This window comes from Peromyscus eremicus, chromosome 2 (assembly GCF_949786415.1).
Source record: "Peromyscus eremicus chromosome 2, PerEre_H2_v1, whole genome shotgun sequence".
In the NCBI taxonomy this organism is placed as follows: Eukaryota; Metazoa; Chordata; class Mammalia; order Rodentia; family Cricetidae; genus Peromyscus; species Peromyscus eremicus.
The window spans coordinates 12,941,809-12,962,211 of NC_081417.1; the positions used below are offsets into that span (position 1 = coordinate 12,941,809).

The following is a 20,403-nucleotide window of genomic DNA, read 5'->3' on the forward strand; positions in this document are numbered from 1 at the left end:
AAATTACTGCAAATGTCATGGCTGGAGAACTGAAGGCTGAAACTGCTTTCATGATATTGGAATCAAGTGCTAAGTGTACCACTAACAGACCTAAAGGCTCCAGGGGAGAATCTGCTCATGCCACTCTGGCTCCGGACGCTGTCGGCATTTCCTGGCCTGTGGGTGCCTCGCTCCGCTCTCCTGTCTTCACACAGCCCTCTTTTACATCTGTCTGTCTTGTCTTCCATCTGGACCACATCTCCGTTTACCTTTCTAGGAAGGACACATTCACGTACTTTCCAGACAGCCCATAAAAATCACACCTAGAAAGAGGTTTCCAAGGCGACACTTATGGGTCCCAGGAAACAGGGTTATCTTTTGAGGGGGGTCACTGTTCAATCTACCAGTATGGACCTTAGTTTCCTATAGATGTGGGACCACACCCCCATAAATCGGGTGGCTTAAAACAAGAGAAATTTGTTCTCTCAAAGTTCTGGGCAAGTAGATGTCAAAATTACTTTTTCTTGGCTGAAATAAAGATTCTGCCAAGACCATGCTTTCTCCAGAGGGAAGTCCACCCCTTTCTTCACGTGTTCCTTGACGTGTGGCCCCACCACACTCCTATCCCCACACCTTCTCTTCTCTGTGTGTGCCACCTCCTGCATCAAGTTCCCCTTTTAAGGAAACATGGTTCCACTTAGGGACCAAATAGAGAATCCAGCATAATTTGTCTCAATCCTTAACGTAATCACATTTGAAGGCTCTTTTCTCCAAGTAATGAAACTTGTACAGGTTCTGGGGATTAGCATTTGGTCATCTTTTGGTGGACCATTTCAGCTTCTATCATATCCAAAATGTTACTGCCAAAGCCTCTTTCATGGGCATTGTACTAGTGTGCCACTAACAGACCAAAACCAAAGGCGCACAAGATTCATAACAAATTTTATAGCACATCATTCCTCCTTAGTAACTTATCCTTTGGATCGCCTCAAGCAACAGGCTATGTGGCTTTCATAGGGAATCACCATACGTGCTCACACATGAGTTGACTATAACAAAGTGTGTCTGGTTTTAGTCAGCTTCTCTCCCTCAAGATCTTTCCTAGCTACTAATACTGCTATCAATACTTATTCTGATTTGAAAAGCATATGGTATTTATAAGTAACTACCTAAAAATGAGCAGTCCCTCAATGTAGCTTACTTATATATAGACAGCTCTGGAGAGATGTGTACATGGGCCTCAGTTTTGGTGTGAAGCCAAAGGGCAGTGCTAAAGGACATTCTGACTACAGGATCCACTGGAGTGATGTGGGATCATCAGGACCCTTCACGATCCACCTGCATCAACAGCAGAGCATGTCTCTATGGGCTCAGTGCAGACAGCTATTATGCTAAACAACATATTCCAGTCTGCTTCTGTGTCTCTGATTCTGCCTGCATGGAACTGGAGGTGACATCATCTGTAGCATGATTTAGAGGCTGAGGTGTGACCTTTCATGTGCTCATCCTACTGTGGCTCTGTTTAATTTCTTACCACCATCATCTCCTACCAAAAAACCCCAAACAAACAAACCAACAACAACAACAATCAAGAGTGCAAACATTATCTCCTCCCTTAAAACTTTTCATTTAGAATGCCACTACAGTAATAATCCCATTAAAATATAATACCTTTATAATAAATAATTCCAAAAAGTAAATGAATATATTTTATCAGGTTATTATCAAATCTAGGTTATATCTACCCCTGTGGGGGTAAAGAGAAGTTTTAAATAACACATGTTATTTTAAAAAATCCAGTGATTCAGAGACAACAAGATGATTCAGTAGGCTAAGGCACTTGTCACCAAGCCTGAGAATCCAAATTTGATGCTGGGAACCCACACAGCAGGAGAGAACAGATGCCAGCACATTGTTCTCAGATCTCCATGTGTACAGCACAGCATGTGTATACTCACACATGTGAATATACACACATTATATACACATCAGTGAATAAAGCAGTGTACTTTTAAAGCTTTAAAACTTAGATTATTCAAATGTCATCTGATTTCATACAAGTTTGGATATAACAAAGAGCAAGCACATCCTTCCACACAGTGCAGCATTTGGATGTGAGGAATGGATGAAGCCGCACTAGCTGTCTGGGGCACCTTGGCTCCGTCCTCAACTATTCCTGCATACTGAACTGTATCCTTTGGAAATACTAGCTATAAAGACAATCATAAACAAGACTTAATTATGTTGATGGTTTTGTCACAACGTATCTTGAGAGCAGATGTGGCTACCTGTCCTTCTCCTTAATTTGCCCTCTTACAGACTCACAGCGCTCCTGAAGGAAAACACCATAATTTCTCCAAATGAGCAAGACTGGAGAACACACTGTGGATGGTGCCAGCACTTTAAATCCCACTGACTTATGAGCTCCTTGGTAACTCAGTCTGTTTATCATTCATTAGAACCACAGAAAACTCCTTTTTTAAAGTCCTTCTTTTATGTTTCAGCCTAAACGTCACCTTTACCTACAGCCTCCCCATGTTTACATGCATGATCCAGAGCAGAGAATGTGGGGGAAACACAATGAGATGAAAAAGGGTCCCTGTTACACTGGATTAAGAAATACAACCGCCCCCCTCACACACACACACACAACAAAACCAATCAAACGACATCAACTACAAAACTCATAAATGGCTTTGCTTAATGAAGGGAAACAAGACAGATGCAGAAATCATTTTATCTGTCAAAATCCTAGGTGCAGTGAACAATCACCATCTCCAGCATCCTCTAGAGATACCGTTTTCATCTGCTGGTGAGCAGGGTTGACCAAATCTCAGCTGTGGAGTCTTGTCTAACGCTGGTCACAGAGGCCTCCTTCTTTCACTGCTTCCAACAGACAGGTGAGAAGCTCAAACTTAACCCACTTCCACCCCTAACTTGCATAGTTGTTCTTAGCTGGCTCCCTGCTTGCATGCCTTTAGCCCACTTCTCTGCAGCGAATGGCTGCTCCATAGAAAAGCACAAGACAGAAAAACTAATGACCACTACAGACTACAAATTTAAATATAGTCTAATGAAATTTCTAAGAAAAGCAAGCAGATAATTAATTAAATATCCTGACTACAATAAACATATTGTGGACTATATTATTCTTATATTATATGACTATGACCAGGCTAAAAGAGATAAAGATTTCAATATAATGTCAATTCATTGTTTTCAAAAGCTGAACCATCTAGTAATAATGTAGAACATTCCAATTACTTAATGACAGAGCAAAGTTGTCAAGAGCTTTACCCAAGTAAGAAGAACACTCAGCCTGCATCATTTGATGGCCACAGGTGTTGGACTTGAGACGTCTTGTGTCTGTTCTGAGGTCTACAGAATTGACTGGTGGTCAACTGGCAGTTGGCAGTGGTAATATTTCTTTTAATTCAAGTTTTACAAAAAGCAGGAGGGATTTAGGACTAGTACACATGATATTTATTTTATAAACAAGGAAACTGAAGCCTACAGTGACCGAGTAGCTGCAGAACCCATGCAGTTAGAACTGGACAGAAGTAGGCTGACGCTAGGCCAGAGGTCCTGCTGGCCATTCTCTTCCACTGTGGCCCTTGGGTGCAGTTCTGCCCCACGGGACTCGGTTCACACAGCAATGTGCTGAGGTGTGAGGGGAGATCATGGGTTATTTCTTTTATGTTTATTATTGTTCCTGTTGCCATTGCTACTGCACTTTTCACAAACCGACATCCCAAGATTTTAACGATGAAACCATTGCACATTTTTGTGCAAGACAAAAACATCAACCTACCCTTTTCCGGAGCTTTTCTGCAGCATCGAGTTCAGCCTTAACTGTTTTATCGAATTTGTTCAGAAGTTTAGGCTTCTTTTTCTTAACTGAAAGAGAGAGAGAGACAAAGAGGTTTTCCATTTGATTTGCTTTTTGTCAAGGCATTTATTAAAAATAAGGCTGAGAAGCCAGGTTTTGCTAGTTCGCTTTCAACCACTGAGCCGGTAAGACCCAGGAAAACACTGCCATCCTGCAGGCCATCCCACACTTCATGGCTCAGATAATTCCCTTTGTACAAATGTAAGGCAGGCGCCATTTTGAAGAAGTCAGTGAACTTTTCCAACAGTGTGTACTCACTTCCTAATTCTCCTGGGACTCAAAATCTCCTCAATGTTGCCAGCCCGTCTGGTGACCTGTACCCACCAGCTTTCCTTACTGCTGTCACTGCTTTGGGATGTCACAATGCATACTCATGCTTGACGGCAAAACCCACAACAGGAAGTCACCACTACCCCATAGTCTACGCTTCTGCTAAATGTGAATACTGCAGCCGCCCTCCTTATCCTTAGCACCATTTCTTATGCCAATTTCTCCATAAAAATCGCTTCTCTTGTGTTTCTCAGTTGAAAATTCCTCTATGCTTTCACTAAAAGCCATGTGGCTGGTACAACCTCCCGCTACTGTTTAGTTTACTATCTCTCTCCCCGCCCATTCCTTCTCCCTGAGGCTTCCATCTTCTTCCCAGCCTCTTCTCTCCTCCACCATGAACATGTCTCCTTGATGGTTCTCCTCCATATGACTCCTGTCAGCATATTTATCCCTGAAGTTACTTAGCCCAAATTGCAGGCTCCTGCAGGGTAGCACCATGTCTTAAACCAAAGCTGAGTCTTATCGTTTATTTAGCAAGTGGTCTGGGGTCCTATGCAAAACAAAAGCCCTTCTCCTCAAAGGGCATCACACTCTGCAGGTGTCAGGGCAGGGCCTGCTGGTGCACACTGGGTAGTGCCCTGAAATACTCAGGTGCATCCAATTCCCTGGGAACCCAGCTGGTCAAAGGCAGAGGCTTGAAGGGTAAAGCAGAAGCTTCCAGATAGAGAAGAGGACTCAATCCCAGAAATGTGATGCCTGAGAAATCAATCTTTTCTCTGCCTCACTTGTTGATGTTCTTGGGGTCCATTAGCATGTAATAATGCTAAAGTCTCTGTCATTTTACAGCAGATCAACCAATCCATCCAAACCCCAGCCTCCCCACATCTGCTCAGCCTCCCCTCTCCATGACCTCACAGTGGCATTTCACCACCTCCCCTCTCAGCACTCTGGCTTTCTCACCTAACACATGGGGAAACACAGGCCTTCCAGAGGGGAGAGTTTAGCAGTTAAAGGTTGGTGGCAAAAGTCTGAGGCTCAACTCTATCACCGCTAACAACATACATACATATATATATATATATATATATATATATATATATATATATATATGCCATTGCGGGTTCTAAACCCCGAGTCTCACTTTCTTGCTTTAAAATTGGGGCAGGGGGGTGAGAATTAAATCAACTCTGTGCATGAAGCACTTAGCACAAGGCCAAGGAGCCCTTCCTGAGTCTTCTGCTGTTAATGCCGACATCCCCACAGCCCACCTGCTCTTTTCCAGCTTGCTTTTTTTTTTTCAACATAATTATTTTCTATTGATTATTTGGGAATTCCACACCCTGCATCCCAATCACACTCACTTCCCAGGTCTGCCCCTCTCCTGTGCCATTCCCCAAATGATGATGAAGATCGGTGGGGGGGGGGGGCAGGAGGAGGAAGAGGAGGAGGAGAAGGAGGAGGAGGAGGAAGAAGAAGAGGAGGAGGAGGAGGAGAACACAGGTCCAATTTCTGTTGCCTATACACACTGGAGCATGGTCAAGCTCGCAGTTGCCACCCCCTTAAAGAAAACTGAGTCCTTCCCCACCCACAGCCTTGCCATAAGCCCTCAATTCTGGAGAGCTATGTACTTCAGCATCCTTATCACAAATTTTAAGGTTATTTTCAATGGCTTCCTGTCTAGGCTGTTAATTTTGGGGGTGGGGTGGTGGTGGCAGCGGTTGTCACCACAGCCTTCTAAGTCTATCATCTTCAACTGTAAGTCTGCAGTCATCAATGCTACCAAGGACATCCACATGGTCTCTAGTGTCAGCATATGCTACAGATCTCAACAGGGTCTCTGGTGGCAGTACAGACCGCAGACATCAACAGGGCCTTCTGCTGAAGCACAGGCCATGGACACCATCATAGTGCTCAGCAGCAGCACAGGTCAAGAACATCAACACAGCTTCAGGGCAGCACTGACCAAGGACATCAATATGGCTCCCAGGAAAGACAGGCCAATGAACATCAACATGGCCTCAGGTGGCAGAACAGGCCACCCACATCAATATGGCCCCCAGTAGCAGCATGGCCCAGGGATATCAACATGGCTTCAGGTAGCAGCATAGACCACGGATATTCGTATGGCCTTTGGTGGTAACACAGGCCACAGACATCCAAACGGCCCCAGGCTGCAGTAGACCACGGACCCAGACATGGCCCTGTGTGGTTCCTTCTTGTTTCACTAGACCTAGTTCTTCCTGCTTCATCTGCTCCTGCTCCCAGCAATGGTTCTTTCCAGTACACTGCTGGGTCCCCTACTTTTCATCTCTGTTCTCTGGCCTCTCTGTGAGCTCCACAGCTTCTCCCCTCTGCTGGACCCTAGGATGATATGTCTCTGGGGTTCAGTCTTCAGCAGCCCATGGGGCCTTTATAGCTTAATTTTCACACCGACTAATAATTATTTATTTAGCTATTTATTTATTTTGCATTGCATGTCTACAAACACAGATGGCTGGATCTCAGTAGACCAGAAACAGAGTCCCTTACTCCTCATACCCCGTAATGGCCTGACTTCAGAGAATTCCACCCTGTCTACCAGAGACCCTCATCGGCAACTCGGTCAGAATGGGTAAGTAAAACAGGGCAAAGGAGGGACAGGTGGGCTACAGCCAAGGAAAATGCTGGCTTCTAGCATCTCCCTCTGAGCACCTCACCAGGCTTTGCACACGTGGTTGCTACCCTCTGTCTTCCCACGCACAAGGAACTAACTTCACTGATGAGACTGCTAAGGTGGCAAAGGGCTTAGTCACCTTGACCTCTCTCCTCTCTCTCACCCACATGGAAGGAATGGGATGCCTATCTGTTGATTTCCAAGAGAAAAGTTGTCTGAAAACCCTTAGCCTCCTGCCTCTCCACAGGACAGAGGATATGAGTTACTGGTAAAGGATATGCCTGTGTGTCTGAGTCTTAACCCTTCATCGCCTCCCAGAACATGTGCATGGAGCTAGGTTGGCTGCCTGAAAGGAGGACAAACATAAATTAGACAGAATGGTTCAGAAGAGTGCAAGCCTAGGGAGCTACCTGACCTCCTCCAGCACGGGGTGGTCTCAGAAGAGGGCAGCCTCAGTTTATCAACTCATGGGGGAGGCTCCCACCCTGAGGAACTAGAGCTACTCCGCTACCCAGGGTGGGCGAGTATGCCCACTTCTGGGGCCCAGCATTAGGACATCTGTTATTCTTTATGATCCAAGCCTCATCTTTCAATCATCACTCCTCAGAAATAAAGCTCATTCTTTAGACAGTGAAAACAACTTCTCTGATCTTCATTTGGCTTGTTTTCTTCCCCTTTTTACCTCTACTTACTCCTAGTTTTCTTGTTGCTGAAAACCTTAAAAACGAGATTGAAAAGATTGCCTACTAGTGGGACTTCTCAGCATCCTGCTGTATGTCAGTATATACGCTGACATAGAAATGAAACCAGTTCTGGGTGTGGAACGGTGGTGGCTGGAGGTCCTGTTGTATTGTCTCAGTGAAGACATACATCTCATGTGTCCGCAGAGTGACAGCAGGGCCTCCAGGAAAGCCTGTGTGAACCTAACTGCAGGCTTTACTGCAGGTCTTGGAGGTTTTTCCAATGTGTCCTCTATGTCACCAGGCATGAAGTTCAAGTTAATATGAGATTTACTTAGGAGAAAAAAATTATTGGCAGTTTAGGACACCCAGAACAGTCTACATTAAAATTAAATGCCCAGTGAAGAGTCACATGGAAGTACCCTTGTGCCACATTTCCATAACAGCACAAAAATAGACAAAATATCAAAACCTCACAGCATCCACTGCCAAGAAAGTAGCCTGCCCATTTTTCATTCTGAAGTCCAAGTTTCATCCTATCATGGCTATTTTTATTTTTAAATGTTTATAAACACACAGAAGCTTCAACAGTTGTAAAAGTTCACCCCTTCCTTATTCTGAGGCAAATGAACAAGCTGTAGGAATGATGAGTCCCAGTTCCTGTCATGACAGGACTTGGCAAACTTGCTTAGGCTCCTGTACCTCAGTTTCCTTATTTACAAATGAGAGCTTGGGCTGGTTCTCCTAAGATTTCTTTGCCTCTGATTTTCCTTGATTTAAATAATGTGAACAGAGTTCATTCCCCACTCCCCATGCTCTAGGGATTAAACTCCAAGACTAACACATGCTAGAAACATGCTCTACCACTGAGCTATATTCCCACTTCCCTTTTTACTATTTTGAGGCAAGGTTTCATTAAATTTCCAAAAGCTAGATTTGAACTCATTCTAGACCCCAGGCATGTCTGGATGTTGTAATCCTCCTGCCTTAGCTGCCTAAGTAGCTACGATTATAGACCTGCACCACCATGCCCAGCCTCTGAGCCTTCCAAAGTAGACACAGAGGGACTGGGAAGGATGGTTAATTTTTGTTGAATCTGGATAACTTAAGATGGCTCATGAGGACTCGGTCTACATTACAGTGAAGACTGCTGGTTTTTAATCTTTGTCAATACAAATCTTTTCCCAAAAGTACACAGAAAGAAAAGGAGACAGCTGCACTTCAAACCCTTGCTATGCTGTAGCTGAAGTATAAAGACAAATACAATGGAAAAGCACAGGCCTGGGAAGGGCACTAACATTAGATATTCAGTCTGCATAAAAATTCATCCTCCTTTTATCCCCCTTTAGGCCACAGAAGATGTTTCAGAGTGTGGTACATGGGAGAAGCTGGCCACTGACAAAATACCCAGAATCCTCACATTTTATTTGATCTGCTCCACCCAAGCAAAACAATTTTCCCAACAAAACACACAAAAAACTAAGTTTCTATGACTACAGTGCCATATTATTCAGAGGATCTTTCAAACACAGCTTGTTCAAGCTACTGCATTATTCAAAATAATCTTGTAGATCCCAGAACATCCAAAACAAAGCCCAAATTCCTTGAAATGTCAACCAATGCCAAATCCTCCCCATGGGAAATGACACCATGTGTTGGGAGAACATATACAAGGCTCCCATGTGGACATTGACTACTTTATCTTGCATTAGTCACCAAGGAAAGAAAATTCAAAATCTTTACCTTCTAAATATTATGGTTGTGTTTGGAATTCAACAGACAATTTCACAAAGAAGCTAGAGTCTCGTGTAAAGTTAGCTTTCCATTCCTGTGACAATAAACCAGACGATCAACTTATAAAATGATAAGGTTGATTTTGGCGTACGTTTTCCGAAGCCTTAGCCCATGCTCAACTGATTTCAGGCCTGGGCTGAAGCAGAATATCAAGACACTAAGCACAATGAGGGAGGGCTGCTCACTCTGGGCAACCAGAAGGCAAAAGAGGACGAGGAGGGGATGGCACCTTAATATCCTTCCACCTCGGTAGTACATGAGCTGGAGACAAAGACTTCAACACATATCCTTGGGGAGCACTTATCCAAACCACAGCTAGGAAGAAAGGCATTAAGGTGAAAATTGAATTTAGGAAAAGTGAGCACAAGTTAAGTGTACAAGTAAGTCTTTTAGATTTCAAAAATATAGCATTTTTGAATCTTTGCATATGTAAAATAAATTACATTAGTAAATCTTGGTTTTTGGAGTCAAAGCTACACATAAAATTAATCTATTCCAAATTTATCATATATACATATATGAATACATGTATATGCATGTATACATCACATACATGCACATGCATATACACAAGTACAAACACAACATGCACACCTGAAGGAAATTTTCTCTTGTGTTTTGAATGATATCCATCACATACAGTCAGAGATGGGATTTCTGCTTGTGGAATTGTTTCTATGCACAAAATATTTTAGCTCTTACAGCATTTCTGACTTGCTTGTGCTTTGAACGATATCCATCACACACTGTCAGAGATGGGATTTCTGCTTGTGGAATTGTTTCTATGCACAAAATATTTTAGCTCTTGCAGCATTTCTGACTTTCAGATTAGGAGTAATTATTAATATACCTGGGATGAAACAGTGGAACCTTCCTGGAAAAAAATGGAAAACAAGTACACCCAGGCAAGGGTGGCAGTCTAGACAGAGGAAAAAGCATTTATTCTGTAACTCAGTCACAATCTGTTCAGAAAGGGAGGTGCCTGTATGCCTGCTTTTATTTACTACAGATGCGATCAATGTACGCTGCTCCTGATGCTGTGATTTCCCCCACAATGATGGACTTCAACCTTGAACTGTGAGTTGAGACAAACCCCTTCTCCTTTAAGTCACTTCTATCAAAGTATTTCATTACTGCTACAAGACAGGAGACCAAGGCAATCAGTAACTCAGACATCTGTTATTAGCTATTTTTATTTTAAGTGATAGGAGAGACAAATGATCATCCTGATTGAACTCTGAGGCTTGTTGCCACAAAATACAAATTCTTGTATGAGCAAACCTGAATTGTCTAGACTACTGGTAGACTGAAGGTGTGGCACTGCTCAGAGAGCACAGGTACTGATGTGCTGTCTGCCCATGTGGAGGTGGGACCTACTGATGCCAAATGCTGCAAGAGCTGAGAGAGTCCAGGGCACATGCTTGGTGGCGATCATAAGGTGTGCAGCGGAACAACACAAAGCCCACCACAAAAGACCAGTGCAATAAGAACCCAGACAAAGGACTCCAGATGTCCATGGAAGCCACAAAGAGGGACAGAAAATATGTCTGTCGGGCTGCCTTAGAGACCAGGTTTCTTTCTGTAGTCCTGGCTGTCCTGGAACTCGCTCTGTAGACCAGGCTGGCCTTGAACTCACAGAGATCCACCTGACTCTGCCTCCCAAGTGCTGGAATTAAAGGCGTGTACCACCAGTGCCAGCAAATACATTTTGAATTACTAATTAAACAGACATTAATTTAACTGTGTGACTGTCTCCCACCAACCCACTTGAAATGCTGTACTTATTATTCAAGGGAAACAGTGTTTACCTTGAGTTTCTTCCTGTCTTGCTTCCTTGAACCAGCATTCCCACCTTTCTCAAGTTGGCCCTTTGTCTCTATTTCCATCTCTGCCACTTACTACTTACCCGAGAAGCCTACATTTCCTTTATGCAGCCTCTAAAATATGGCATGAAATTGCATAGTTGACTTTTCAATGGGGTTTTCTCTACCTGGCAAACCCTTCCAATACTTCTGTTAAACAATCCCCTATTTCACACGCTGTGGTCCTATTTCAAAGCAATCCCATGAAGTTATCTATGATAGTTCATCATAAGAACACCTTTTTCTGTGCTTATATAACACTTTATTCCTAAAAGAAAAAAAAAAAAAAAAAAAAAACAACCTACTCCTCAGACTGATAACGTGGTTGTATGAACAGCACTCGATTTTCCCATTACTTCCTGGCTTCGCCCCTTGCAGGCTTATTGTTTCCACAAGGAAAGGACTGACCTCACCATCACGGATACCCAGCATCTGGCACTTCACCCACCATAGAGAAATCCCCAAGAGCTGTTTCTGGATGCAGGAATGCAAGAACAAAGCAAGACATTCTAGAAGGGATGACAGCAGGACTGGTTTGTAATGTAGGCATGTTTACTTCCTTAAAATAAAGCCACAGAGTAGCAGGCTTTCTTCTGGGCCACCTACCAACCCCCAAGTCGTGGCATGGAGACTTATTATTAGTTATGAATGCTTGGGCTTATCTTATGTCCATTTCTTGCTAGCTCTTATAACATAATTTAACCTGTTTCTCTTCATTTGCATTTTGCCTCAGGCTTTTTACCTTTCATTCTGTATGCCCTACTCCATGTCTGTCTGTCTGTCTGTCTGGTTGGCTGGCTCTCTTTCTCCCTCGTTCTCTTTCCATTCTCCCTCTAGCTGAGATTTCTCCTCCTACTTACTCTCTCCGCCTGCCAGCCCCCTATACCTCTTCTGTCTAACTACTGGCTATGTAGATTTCTATTAGACCATCAGGTGCTTGGGGCAGGCAAGGTCAAACAGCAACACATCATTAGATAATTAAACAAAGGCAGCATAAACAAATGTAACACACCTTTACATAGTTCAAGTGATATTCTACAACACAACAGTGCTAAGCAACTGAGGTACACAACAAACGAAGTATGTTGCTTTAAAGAATGACTAATCCAAACTGTTCAATGCACCATGGTTGGAAGGATTGAGAAGGAAGACAAGAAAAAGAAGCAAAAGCTCAAGCTATTTCCCACATTTTATTCCATTTAAAGTTTTAGTGCATTTAGTAGGTCTGTACAGGTATGACAAGATACAGGCACAGCTAACCAGGAGGTTCTTGGTTTGCAAAGCTCAGCTGCTTGTAGTGGGACAGCAAAACTCCATAACACAGCTTTCCTTTGCTTAATATGTTACCAACCACCACCCCAACAGTTTCATTCATGTAGCCCAGGCTGGCCTTGATTTTACCATGTATCTGAAAGTGATCTCGAACATCTAAATCTCTTGCCTCCATTACATGATAATAGACATGAGGCACCACACCAGGTTTTACAAAGTACAGGGATCAAGACTGAACCCAGGGCTTCGTGCATGCTAGGCAAGCACTCTAACAATTGAGCTATGCTCTGGGCCTCTATTACTCTTTTTGTTTTGCTTATGAAACAAAGGTCTTACTCTGTTGCTGAGGCTGGCCTTCAACTCTCTGTGTCAGATGATCTTCCTAACTCAGCCTCCCAAGTTTCTGGGTTATATGTGCTTGTTACCATACCAGGGAAATTCTTGGTTGATGTATAGTTGGCATTTATTGAGCATTTAATTGGTTAAACACATGGCCCTTATCCAGGATACCTATTCTGTGAACAGTGGAGCCAAGACTCGGTCTTGGGTTGTCCCCAGCAGACTACAATGCCAACACTCTTTACAATTGATTCCTATCTCTGGCATCTGGCCCAGACTCTGAGGAAGTGGGGTGTTCATAGCTTTGATGATGATGGCAGAGTGGAATTAAGTATTAGTGTAAGTAGTACATTGTACAAAGGAACTAACTGAACTTTGTATTACTGTCTCTAAATATAGGTAGTTTAAAAAACCATAGTAATTTTCCTTCATTTTGTGTCTTAAGCACCAAGTTACATCACACAGACACATGAGAGAATGAGCCCCAGTGTTGCCACTTCTGGGTGATACGAAATATCTGGCTAAGCCTCTGTGTCTCCATCAGTACAATGGGGGGTATCTGACTTCACCTACCTGCCATGGGCGACAGTCATGGGCATGAAGCACCACACCAACATTAGTTACAACTTCTACATATGGCATCTTAATTTACTTTAAAATTCTGCTTCTTAATTCAATAGAAAATCTGTATGAGTTACTGTCTTAGGTTTATATTGCTGTGACAAAAAGACCATGACCAAAAAGCAAGTTGAGGAGGAAAAGACTGCTGTTCCTCACTGAAGGAAGTCAGGACAAGAACTCAAACAGGGCAGTATCCCAGGAGGCATTTCCTCAACTGAGGTTCCTTCCTCTAATGACTCTAGTTTGTGTCAAGTGAACATACAAAACCACCCAGTACTGTATTAGAAAATGTGTAAAGTTTTTTTTTGTTTTTAATTCCAGATTTGCCCTATCGTCAAACACTTCCCTGGTAGAGCAACTCTTTTGACCCACACTATACCAATGGAGCCATAGTGTACTTCTCATGCTCCCCAAACCCCATTACACTTTGAGAATCCCTAATCCAAAATCCCAATCTGGGCAAGCGAGACGACCCACTGAGTGAGCGCACCATGTGCTGCTAAGCCTGATGATCTGAGTTTGAGCTACAGAATTCACATGATAGAAGAGAAATGACTCCTGGAAACTGTCCTCTGACTTCTACACGTGTGCTGTGGCATGACACCTTCCCACAATAAAAATAATTTTTAAAAATTTGTAAATTTTTATTTATAATAAAAAATAAGAAACACAATAAAGGCCAAATCTGAAATGCTCTGTTGTATAGGTCTATCCTCCCAGGAGTCCAGGTGGGCTTGCTCGTCAAAGATCACCATAGCTGAGTTTGTTGACTGTTGACCTTCCTTCACTCTTGGAAGGAGAAGATGGGGCAGGTTGGGTCATGGACCCCTCACCTGAGTATCCAGCCACTCTCCACAACAAACTGTATGCAATTTTACACTCACTACATGTGGCCTTAGGATCTCTGGGAGGGGCTAGAGGATATAGGTGAGGAAGGATGACTAGAGCAGACTCCATCTACACAGCCACAGGAAGTCCATCATGGCTACTGTGTACAGACCTTTGAGTGGAGTCTCTGGGATCGTCCATGCTCTTTAATGTAACCCCTCACCCACTGCTCTGAGTCAGTCTAATAATCTCAGTAGTCCCCCAGGTGAACTCTGGTCAAATCACAACTTGGTTAGTCATTAGGACATTACAAGAAGGGATACCAGCTGTTTTCATCTCCCTCTGGGGTAACATGCCCAGAAGTTCAAAGCTTTCTGAGTAACACATGATGTTACAAATATGATATTTCAATACTTACAAATTTTGTTTCATAAAAAATTATTAAATATGTGTATCTTAGTTACATTTCCTGTTAGTATGATAAAATATCCTGACAAAATAAACTCAGAAACGGAGAGGCTTATTTTGATTCACAATTCTAGGGTTCATCATGGCAGGGCAGCACCATGATTGGGAAGGCAGGGTGTCAGGAGCTAAGGCTACAAACTCAGGAAGGAAGCAGAGGAAGACAAAAGCCTGTGCTCAGCTCACTTTTTCCTTTTTATATAGTTCAGGAAACTGGCCTAGGGAATGGTGCCACCCATGGGTGAGTCTTTCCATCTCAATTAAAGTAACCAAGATAAAATTTCTGAGGCTTGTATCTCAGGTGATTTTATATCTTGTAGTGTTGACAATTGAGATTAACCACCACAATATACAAAATTAATTTCAGGCTATGTGAATTAAGTATATATGAAATATAAATGAATTTCATGAGAAGACTTGAGTTACATCCTCAAGGTATCTCACTGTGTATATGCAAATATTCCTAACTTTAGAAATCTAAAACATTTCTAATTCCAAATATTTCAGGATACTCAACTTGTACAAGCATTCATCAGGATTATTCATGCAAAATATTAGTGACTGACTTTTATTACAGTAGTTATCAAAGGCAGAATTTGATGAAATTAATCTGAAAAGCAAAACAATTTATGGGAAAGAAATATGAGATTGCAGTACAGTAGCCAGGAAAACGTGCTGTTCACCCAAGACGCAGGATGATGCTAACAGTCATGTAAAGGAATTTTACTACATTAATCATGGTAAATAACAATTAGGACAAATCCTACTAAACTTTTTCACCCTCCTAAATGAAAACCAGAAGTTACATTTGCTATTTTGAAAAAAAAAAAAGTCACCAGTAAATTTCAACATAAGAAAAAATTAAGATGTGTGAGAAGGAGGAGGAGATAACGGAGCAAACCCCTACAGAGTCCCACCTCAGGATTTTTGATGAAAATCTACCTGCTGAGCACAGGACAGGCCTGCCTGCATCAGCGAGTGTTCCTAAGAGACCAGCAGGGGAGGCGTGCCCGAGGCCTCAGCTATTTTCTCTTTCATTTAAAGGTGGGAATTGTGCAAGGTGTTCCCTACTGCTAGGCATGCCACTGGCTCCGAAATCAGTTTGCTAGGACACTGAGGGACAGGCACGTTGTTTGCTGTTGAGAAACCCAGCCAGCAGACAGTCGTGGAAGAGCTTTGGGCAGGGGCCTTTGTTTGTATTATTGCTATGTGATCAAGGAAAATTAATGTATTTGATCGAAAAGTAACCCCTTCTGAGGCTTCAATGTCTAGGCATGAGTGGGAGAAGAGGTGTGTTTGGACCACTTCCGGAGGAGATGCTCCTACCTGCCAGCCGTCTGCATCAGTGTGATGGGCTGGGTGGACAGTGCCCCCTTCCTTGCCTCCTACAGTGGAGGAATAATGGACCTTTGTTTGCCTCAGAATTAAATATCAAGTACAAACCAGCAGGAGTCCAATATTCAAAGCTTACACTGAACAGTGAACATAAATATTTTTTCAGCTGAGAGACACTAACTAATGCAACACAGTAAACATTGTATAAAGGGCAATTGTTTCCATCAAGGGGTTGATGGAAATACCGTGAGATTCAGTTGGGAGCATTCCATGGAGGCAGCAAGTATTTCAGTTCATTAAATGGAGTTGGCTGTCTCCCTGTAGGGTTATTTTAATAAATTATACATCATTCCCCTTCTAGAGTAATAATCCTTTAACAGATGTGACCCCATATGTTAAATTAGAAATTTTAGACACTAAGTGTTATGTTTTTTTAGATATAACAGAAACTCCATCAGTGCCCAGGCAGTCCATACTCCTATGTACAGTCATTATGAATGCCATCTCCATGGGCACTGTTCAGGAGGGAGGAATTCAACTCAGGCTTAATTCCAGATTCAGCTCAAACAATCTTGGTCTTCTGGTTCTCTAACCATTAACTAAGTATCTAAGCAACAAAAAGCAGGAGGCAGGAGTGCCGCTCACTGGGGGGGTCACATGTCCACACTGGGAGGGTGTTGGCCCCATCCTCAGTGAGTAGATACATAAGGCTTAGGTGGCTTCATCAGGGACATGCTCAGCAGCAAACACAAACTGACACATCAAATGTGGGGAAGGCGGAAAAGCCAGCAGAACAAGTACCAGTTCAAACAGCATTACAATGTGGGTAAAATATATAGGGCTATCCATGTTAACAACCCCCAAAGCATTACTGTGCAGTACAATAACTGGTGCTCATTAAAATCAGATTTGTAGTCCCTAATCGCCAGGCTTAAAATTCTGCACAACATCTACTTTCAAAGAGCAGAAATGTATGTAAGATGTATGTCAGAAAATTATCTACCAAATTGTATTAATTTTGTCTAAACAGTGCTTAAAGGTACTCTAATTCTTCCTTTAAAAGCTTTGTTTCCGTGAAACAGTGATTTCCCATGAATGTCAAAACAATGCCCTTTAAATAGCCCCCAGCCTGGCTCTGCACCAGTGTCTGTCGGAGAACCTAAAATGAATAGGGACTCCCAAATCCCAACGCTGAGCAAACAGCAAGTCACTCTGAGGTACAACATCTCTGATACATCTATAGACAGGGCAGAACATGCTACATCAATAACGATTTAGGAACTTACAGGATAGTTTTTAGTGCTTCATTTTCATCAAATTGTCTCACTATCAACAGGTTCTGTAGATTTGATGAGTGTTAAACAGTATAGTAGTGACTTTTTAAATTATTACATATTTTAAGACAGAAGTTGCACGGGATTCCTACTTTTATACTTATCAGAGGCGATTTCACCAATCTGATGATAACAATAAGAGAAATCTCAAGAGAGCCTTTCAAACTTGTCCCTGACACTGAAAATGAAAACCTGATATTACAGAAGTTATTAATCTTGGATTTTAGGAGATGGCTGACAGGAGAGGATGACCACAGATCTCTGGCAAGCAACCCAACAGTAACTATCCTGGTTTCCAGAGAATGAGAAACGCTTATGCTTGTTTGGGCAACAGAAAGAGGGTAACACTATTTCTGATAGTTTAACTGGTACATTTATCACCATAAACAAATATGACTTTAGTTTAGCCTAGAACCAGAGACTTAACCTAACACTTGATATAATGATGAAGCAAGCCATTACTACTCTAGACAGAGGTGCTGAAAATCACAGTAGAGGGTATTTTCTTCAAACACTAAAGTAATGACTATATATGATGAGAATGTTCTAAATATTTCATATAGTACACGCGACAATGGTTTCCTAGAAACTGTACATAAGGCAATGAAAGGCAGTTACTGTGAGGGCCACAAACCAAGTTTCTCAAGCCAGCTTTAAAAAAGAGTCCTAAAGGCAGACAGAGCAAACAGGTCATAGTCAAGAAAACAGAAGCAATGATGGAGAACAAATTTGTGCCAGAAGAAAATGGAAGCAGATGTGAACAGAGCCATGCTGCAAGCACACTAACCAAATAAAGTGACCTAATAATTTTATACCCAGCAAAATGTTTTTCAAAACCCAATGAAATGAAAGTAGTTTCACATATGTCAGAGCAGAAAGAACTTTTGAGAAGTAGGACTACTCTCTAGGAAATGCTGAGGAACAGCGTCATGCAGAAGATAAATTGTACAAGGTGGAAATACAAACGCACACAAAGAGTGAAGGGACCAGAAACTGTACTTACATGGGTAAATATATTTTATTTTTCTATTATTTAAATATCTTCAGAAATATTATTTTTAAAAAAGAATCATTTTAAACAATATTTTGTGAAGAAAAATAGCATAGTGTTGGATGGACTTTAGTGTGCATGAAAAAGTAGTGTGTGAGGATGCAGTTCAATAGTTGACAGGAGCACTGGAAGCATCTTAGTGCTGGGTTCTGTGTGGCACACAGGAAGTGATGTCACACCACTTGAGGTACAGACTGAGAGGCTAAAGGCATACCCCATAAACTCTAAGGAAACCACTGTAGTTACCCAGCAAAGACATGATATAATTATAAATATTATTCAAATAATTTGCAAAAAAAGTGGAAAGAAAAAAATAAGCAAAGAACAGATGTGACAAGCAGAAAACAGAACAAAATAATAGATTTAAATCTAAGCATACCAGAAGCCACATTAAATATAAATGCCCAATTTATTGTGCCAACTAAAAGATAAAGGCTTTTAGGTTGGGGAAAAACAAAACCAAATCTAAGACTTAATGGTATACTGACTACAAGTGTTAGCCCCCTGGAGTGGGCACAGGACACACCCTACACCAAATTCTCAGCACAAAGGGATTTATTACCCCAGAGGGACAAAGGCAGACAGTATGCAGCAGCAGCAGTAGGGTCAAGCACAAGAAAGCAGGTGTTTTGGCAGGAGTGAGGTTTTAAGGAGAAAATGGGGGGTGGGGTGTGCTGGGGTGAGTTGGTAAATCATAATTGGACATGATAGCCAAATAATGAATTTTGATAGTTGGACCTTGGTGGCTAGCTTTAGGGATGTAATCTAACGGTTTTTAGCAAAGGAGAGAGAAGGGAAAAAGGCAAAACCTGTTGGCGCCAGGCTTGCCATGTTCAGGCCCGTGTTTGCCAGGCTCAGGCCTGCTAGAGCCCTTCAACAAGAAACATGGCTCAAATATAAAGACACAAACCAGTTAAAAAACGCTGGATGAGAAATGGTATGTTATTCCAATAATAGTCAAATGAAGTCTGGAGTACTTATGTGAATGTTCAGAGTAAATTTCAGGCCAATGAATATTATCAGCAATGAAGAAGGCTATTTCATACTGATACAAGAACTGATCCATAAGAAAATACAGTAATCTAAGTGTTTATTCATGTAGTAATAGAGCTAAGAAATACATAGATTAATACTGACAGACCTATAAGAAGATTATAAACACCTGCAAGCCCATTATTTAATTTGATAATTTAACTCAGTACTTGATGGAACAAGAAAAAAATAATGTTCATAAGTAGACAGAAGAGCTGAGCAACGAAGTGAAGCAACTTGACCTAACTGCATTTCTAGAACAACCCCAGTAACAGCAACATGTCACTAAAAATGCAGAGTATTATAAGTTTCTGCTTCACAAGGAAGAAAATGAACCAACGTGTAAGAGGAAGAAAGGAAAGGATAAAGACAAGAACAGATGCAAGTAACCTACAAAGCAATGAAACTGAAGTTCATTCAGGGGTTAACTAAATAAACCAGTAAAGAGCAAAACAACAACTAACCACTATCAGGAAAGAGGCGCCACCCCGGACTCCAACATTACTAAAGGATAAAAAGAGGACAAACAATGTTTTGTGAATTAATTCAACAAACTAGATAAGATAAACTACATTTTTGAAAGTCACAAACTTAAAAAGGTAAGTCAAGAAGAATTAAGCTGAATATCTATGCCAATTAAACGAACTTGTGGGTCAAAATCTTCCCACAGAGAAAATTCTAGGCCCAATAATCTTTTCTGAAGAATTTTATTAAATATTTCAGGAAGTAATGACACATAAATTCTTGAAGACAACAGACTGTTTCTCAACTTATACCATGAGTCAGTATTATTCCTGAGACCAATAGCAGACAAAGACATTATATGAAAACAACACTACAAACCAGTGTGCTTTACAAACACAGGGGTAAACAATTCTAGGCAAACGTTTGGCACGCCCAATCCAATAAGACAGCTAAAGGAAAATGCATAGTAAGGCTCAACTCTGAAATATATACTATTTGTCTAACATTTGAAAAACCAATTAATGCTAATACTAA

At 41.8% G+C, this 20,403-nt stretch overlaps 1 protein-coding gene across 1 annotated transcript in view; it reads right to left on the reverse strand.

Annotated features, from left to right (window-relative positions):
• Asph (aspartate beta-hydroxylase) overlaps positions 1 to 20,403 on the reverse strand; it is a 212,872-nt gene that overhangs the window by 66,962 nt on the left and 125,507 nt on the right. The window contains exon 14 of the mRNA XM_059253835.1: positions 3,791 to 3,876. Coding sequence (XP_059109818.1) covers positions 3,791 to 3,876 — 86 coding nt within the window. The remainder of the gene's footprint in view (positions 1 to 3,790; positions 3,877 to 20,403) is intronic.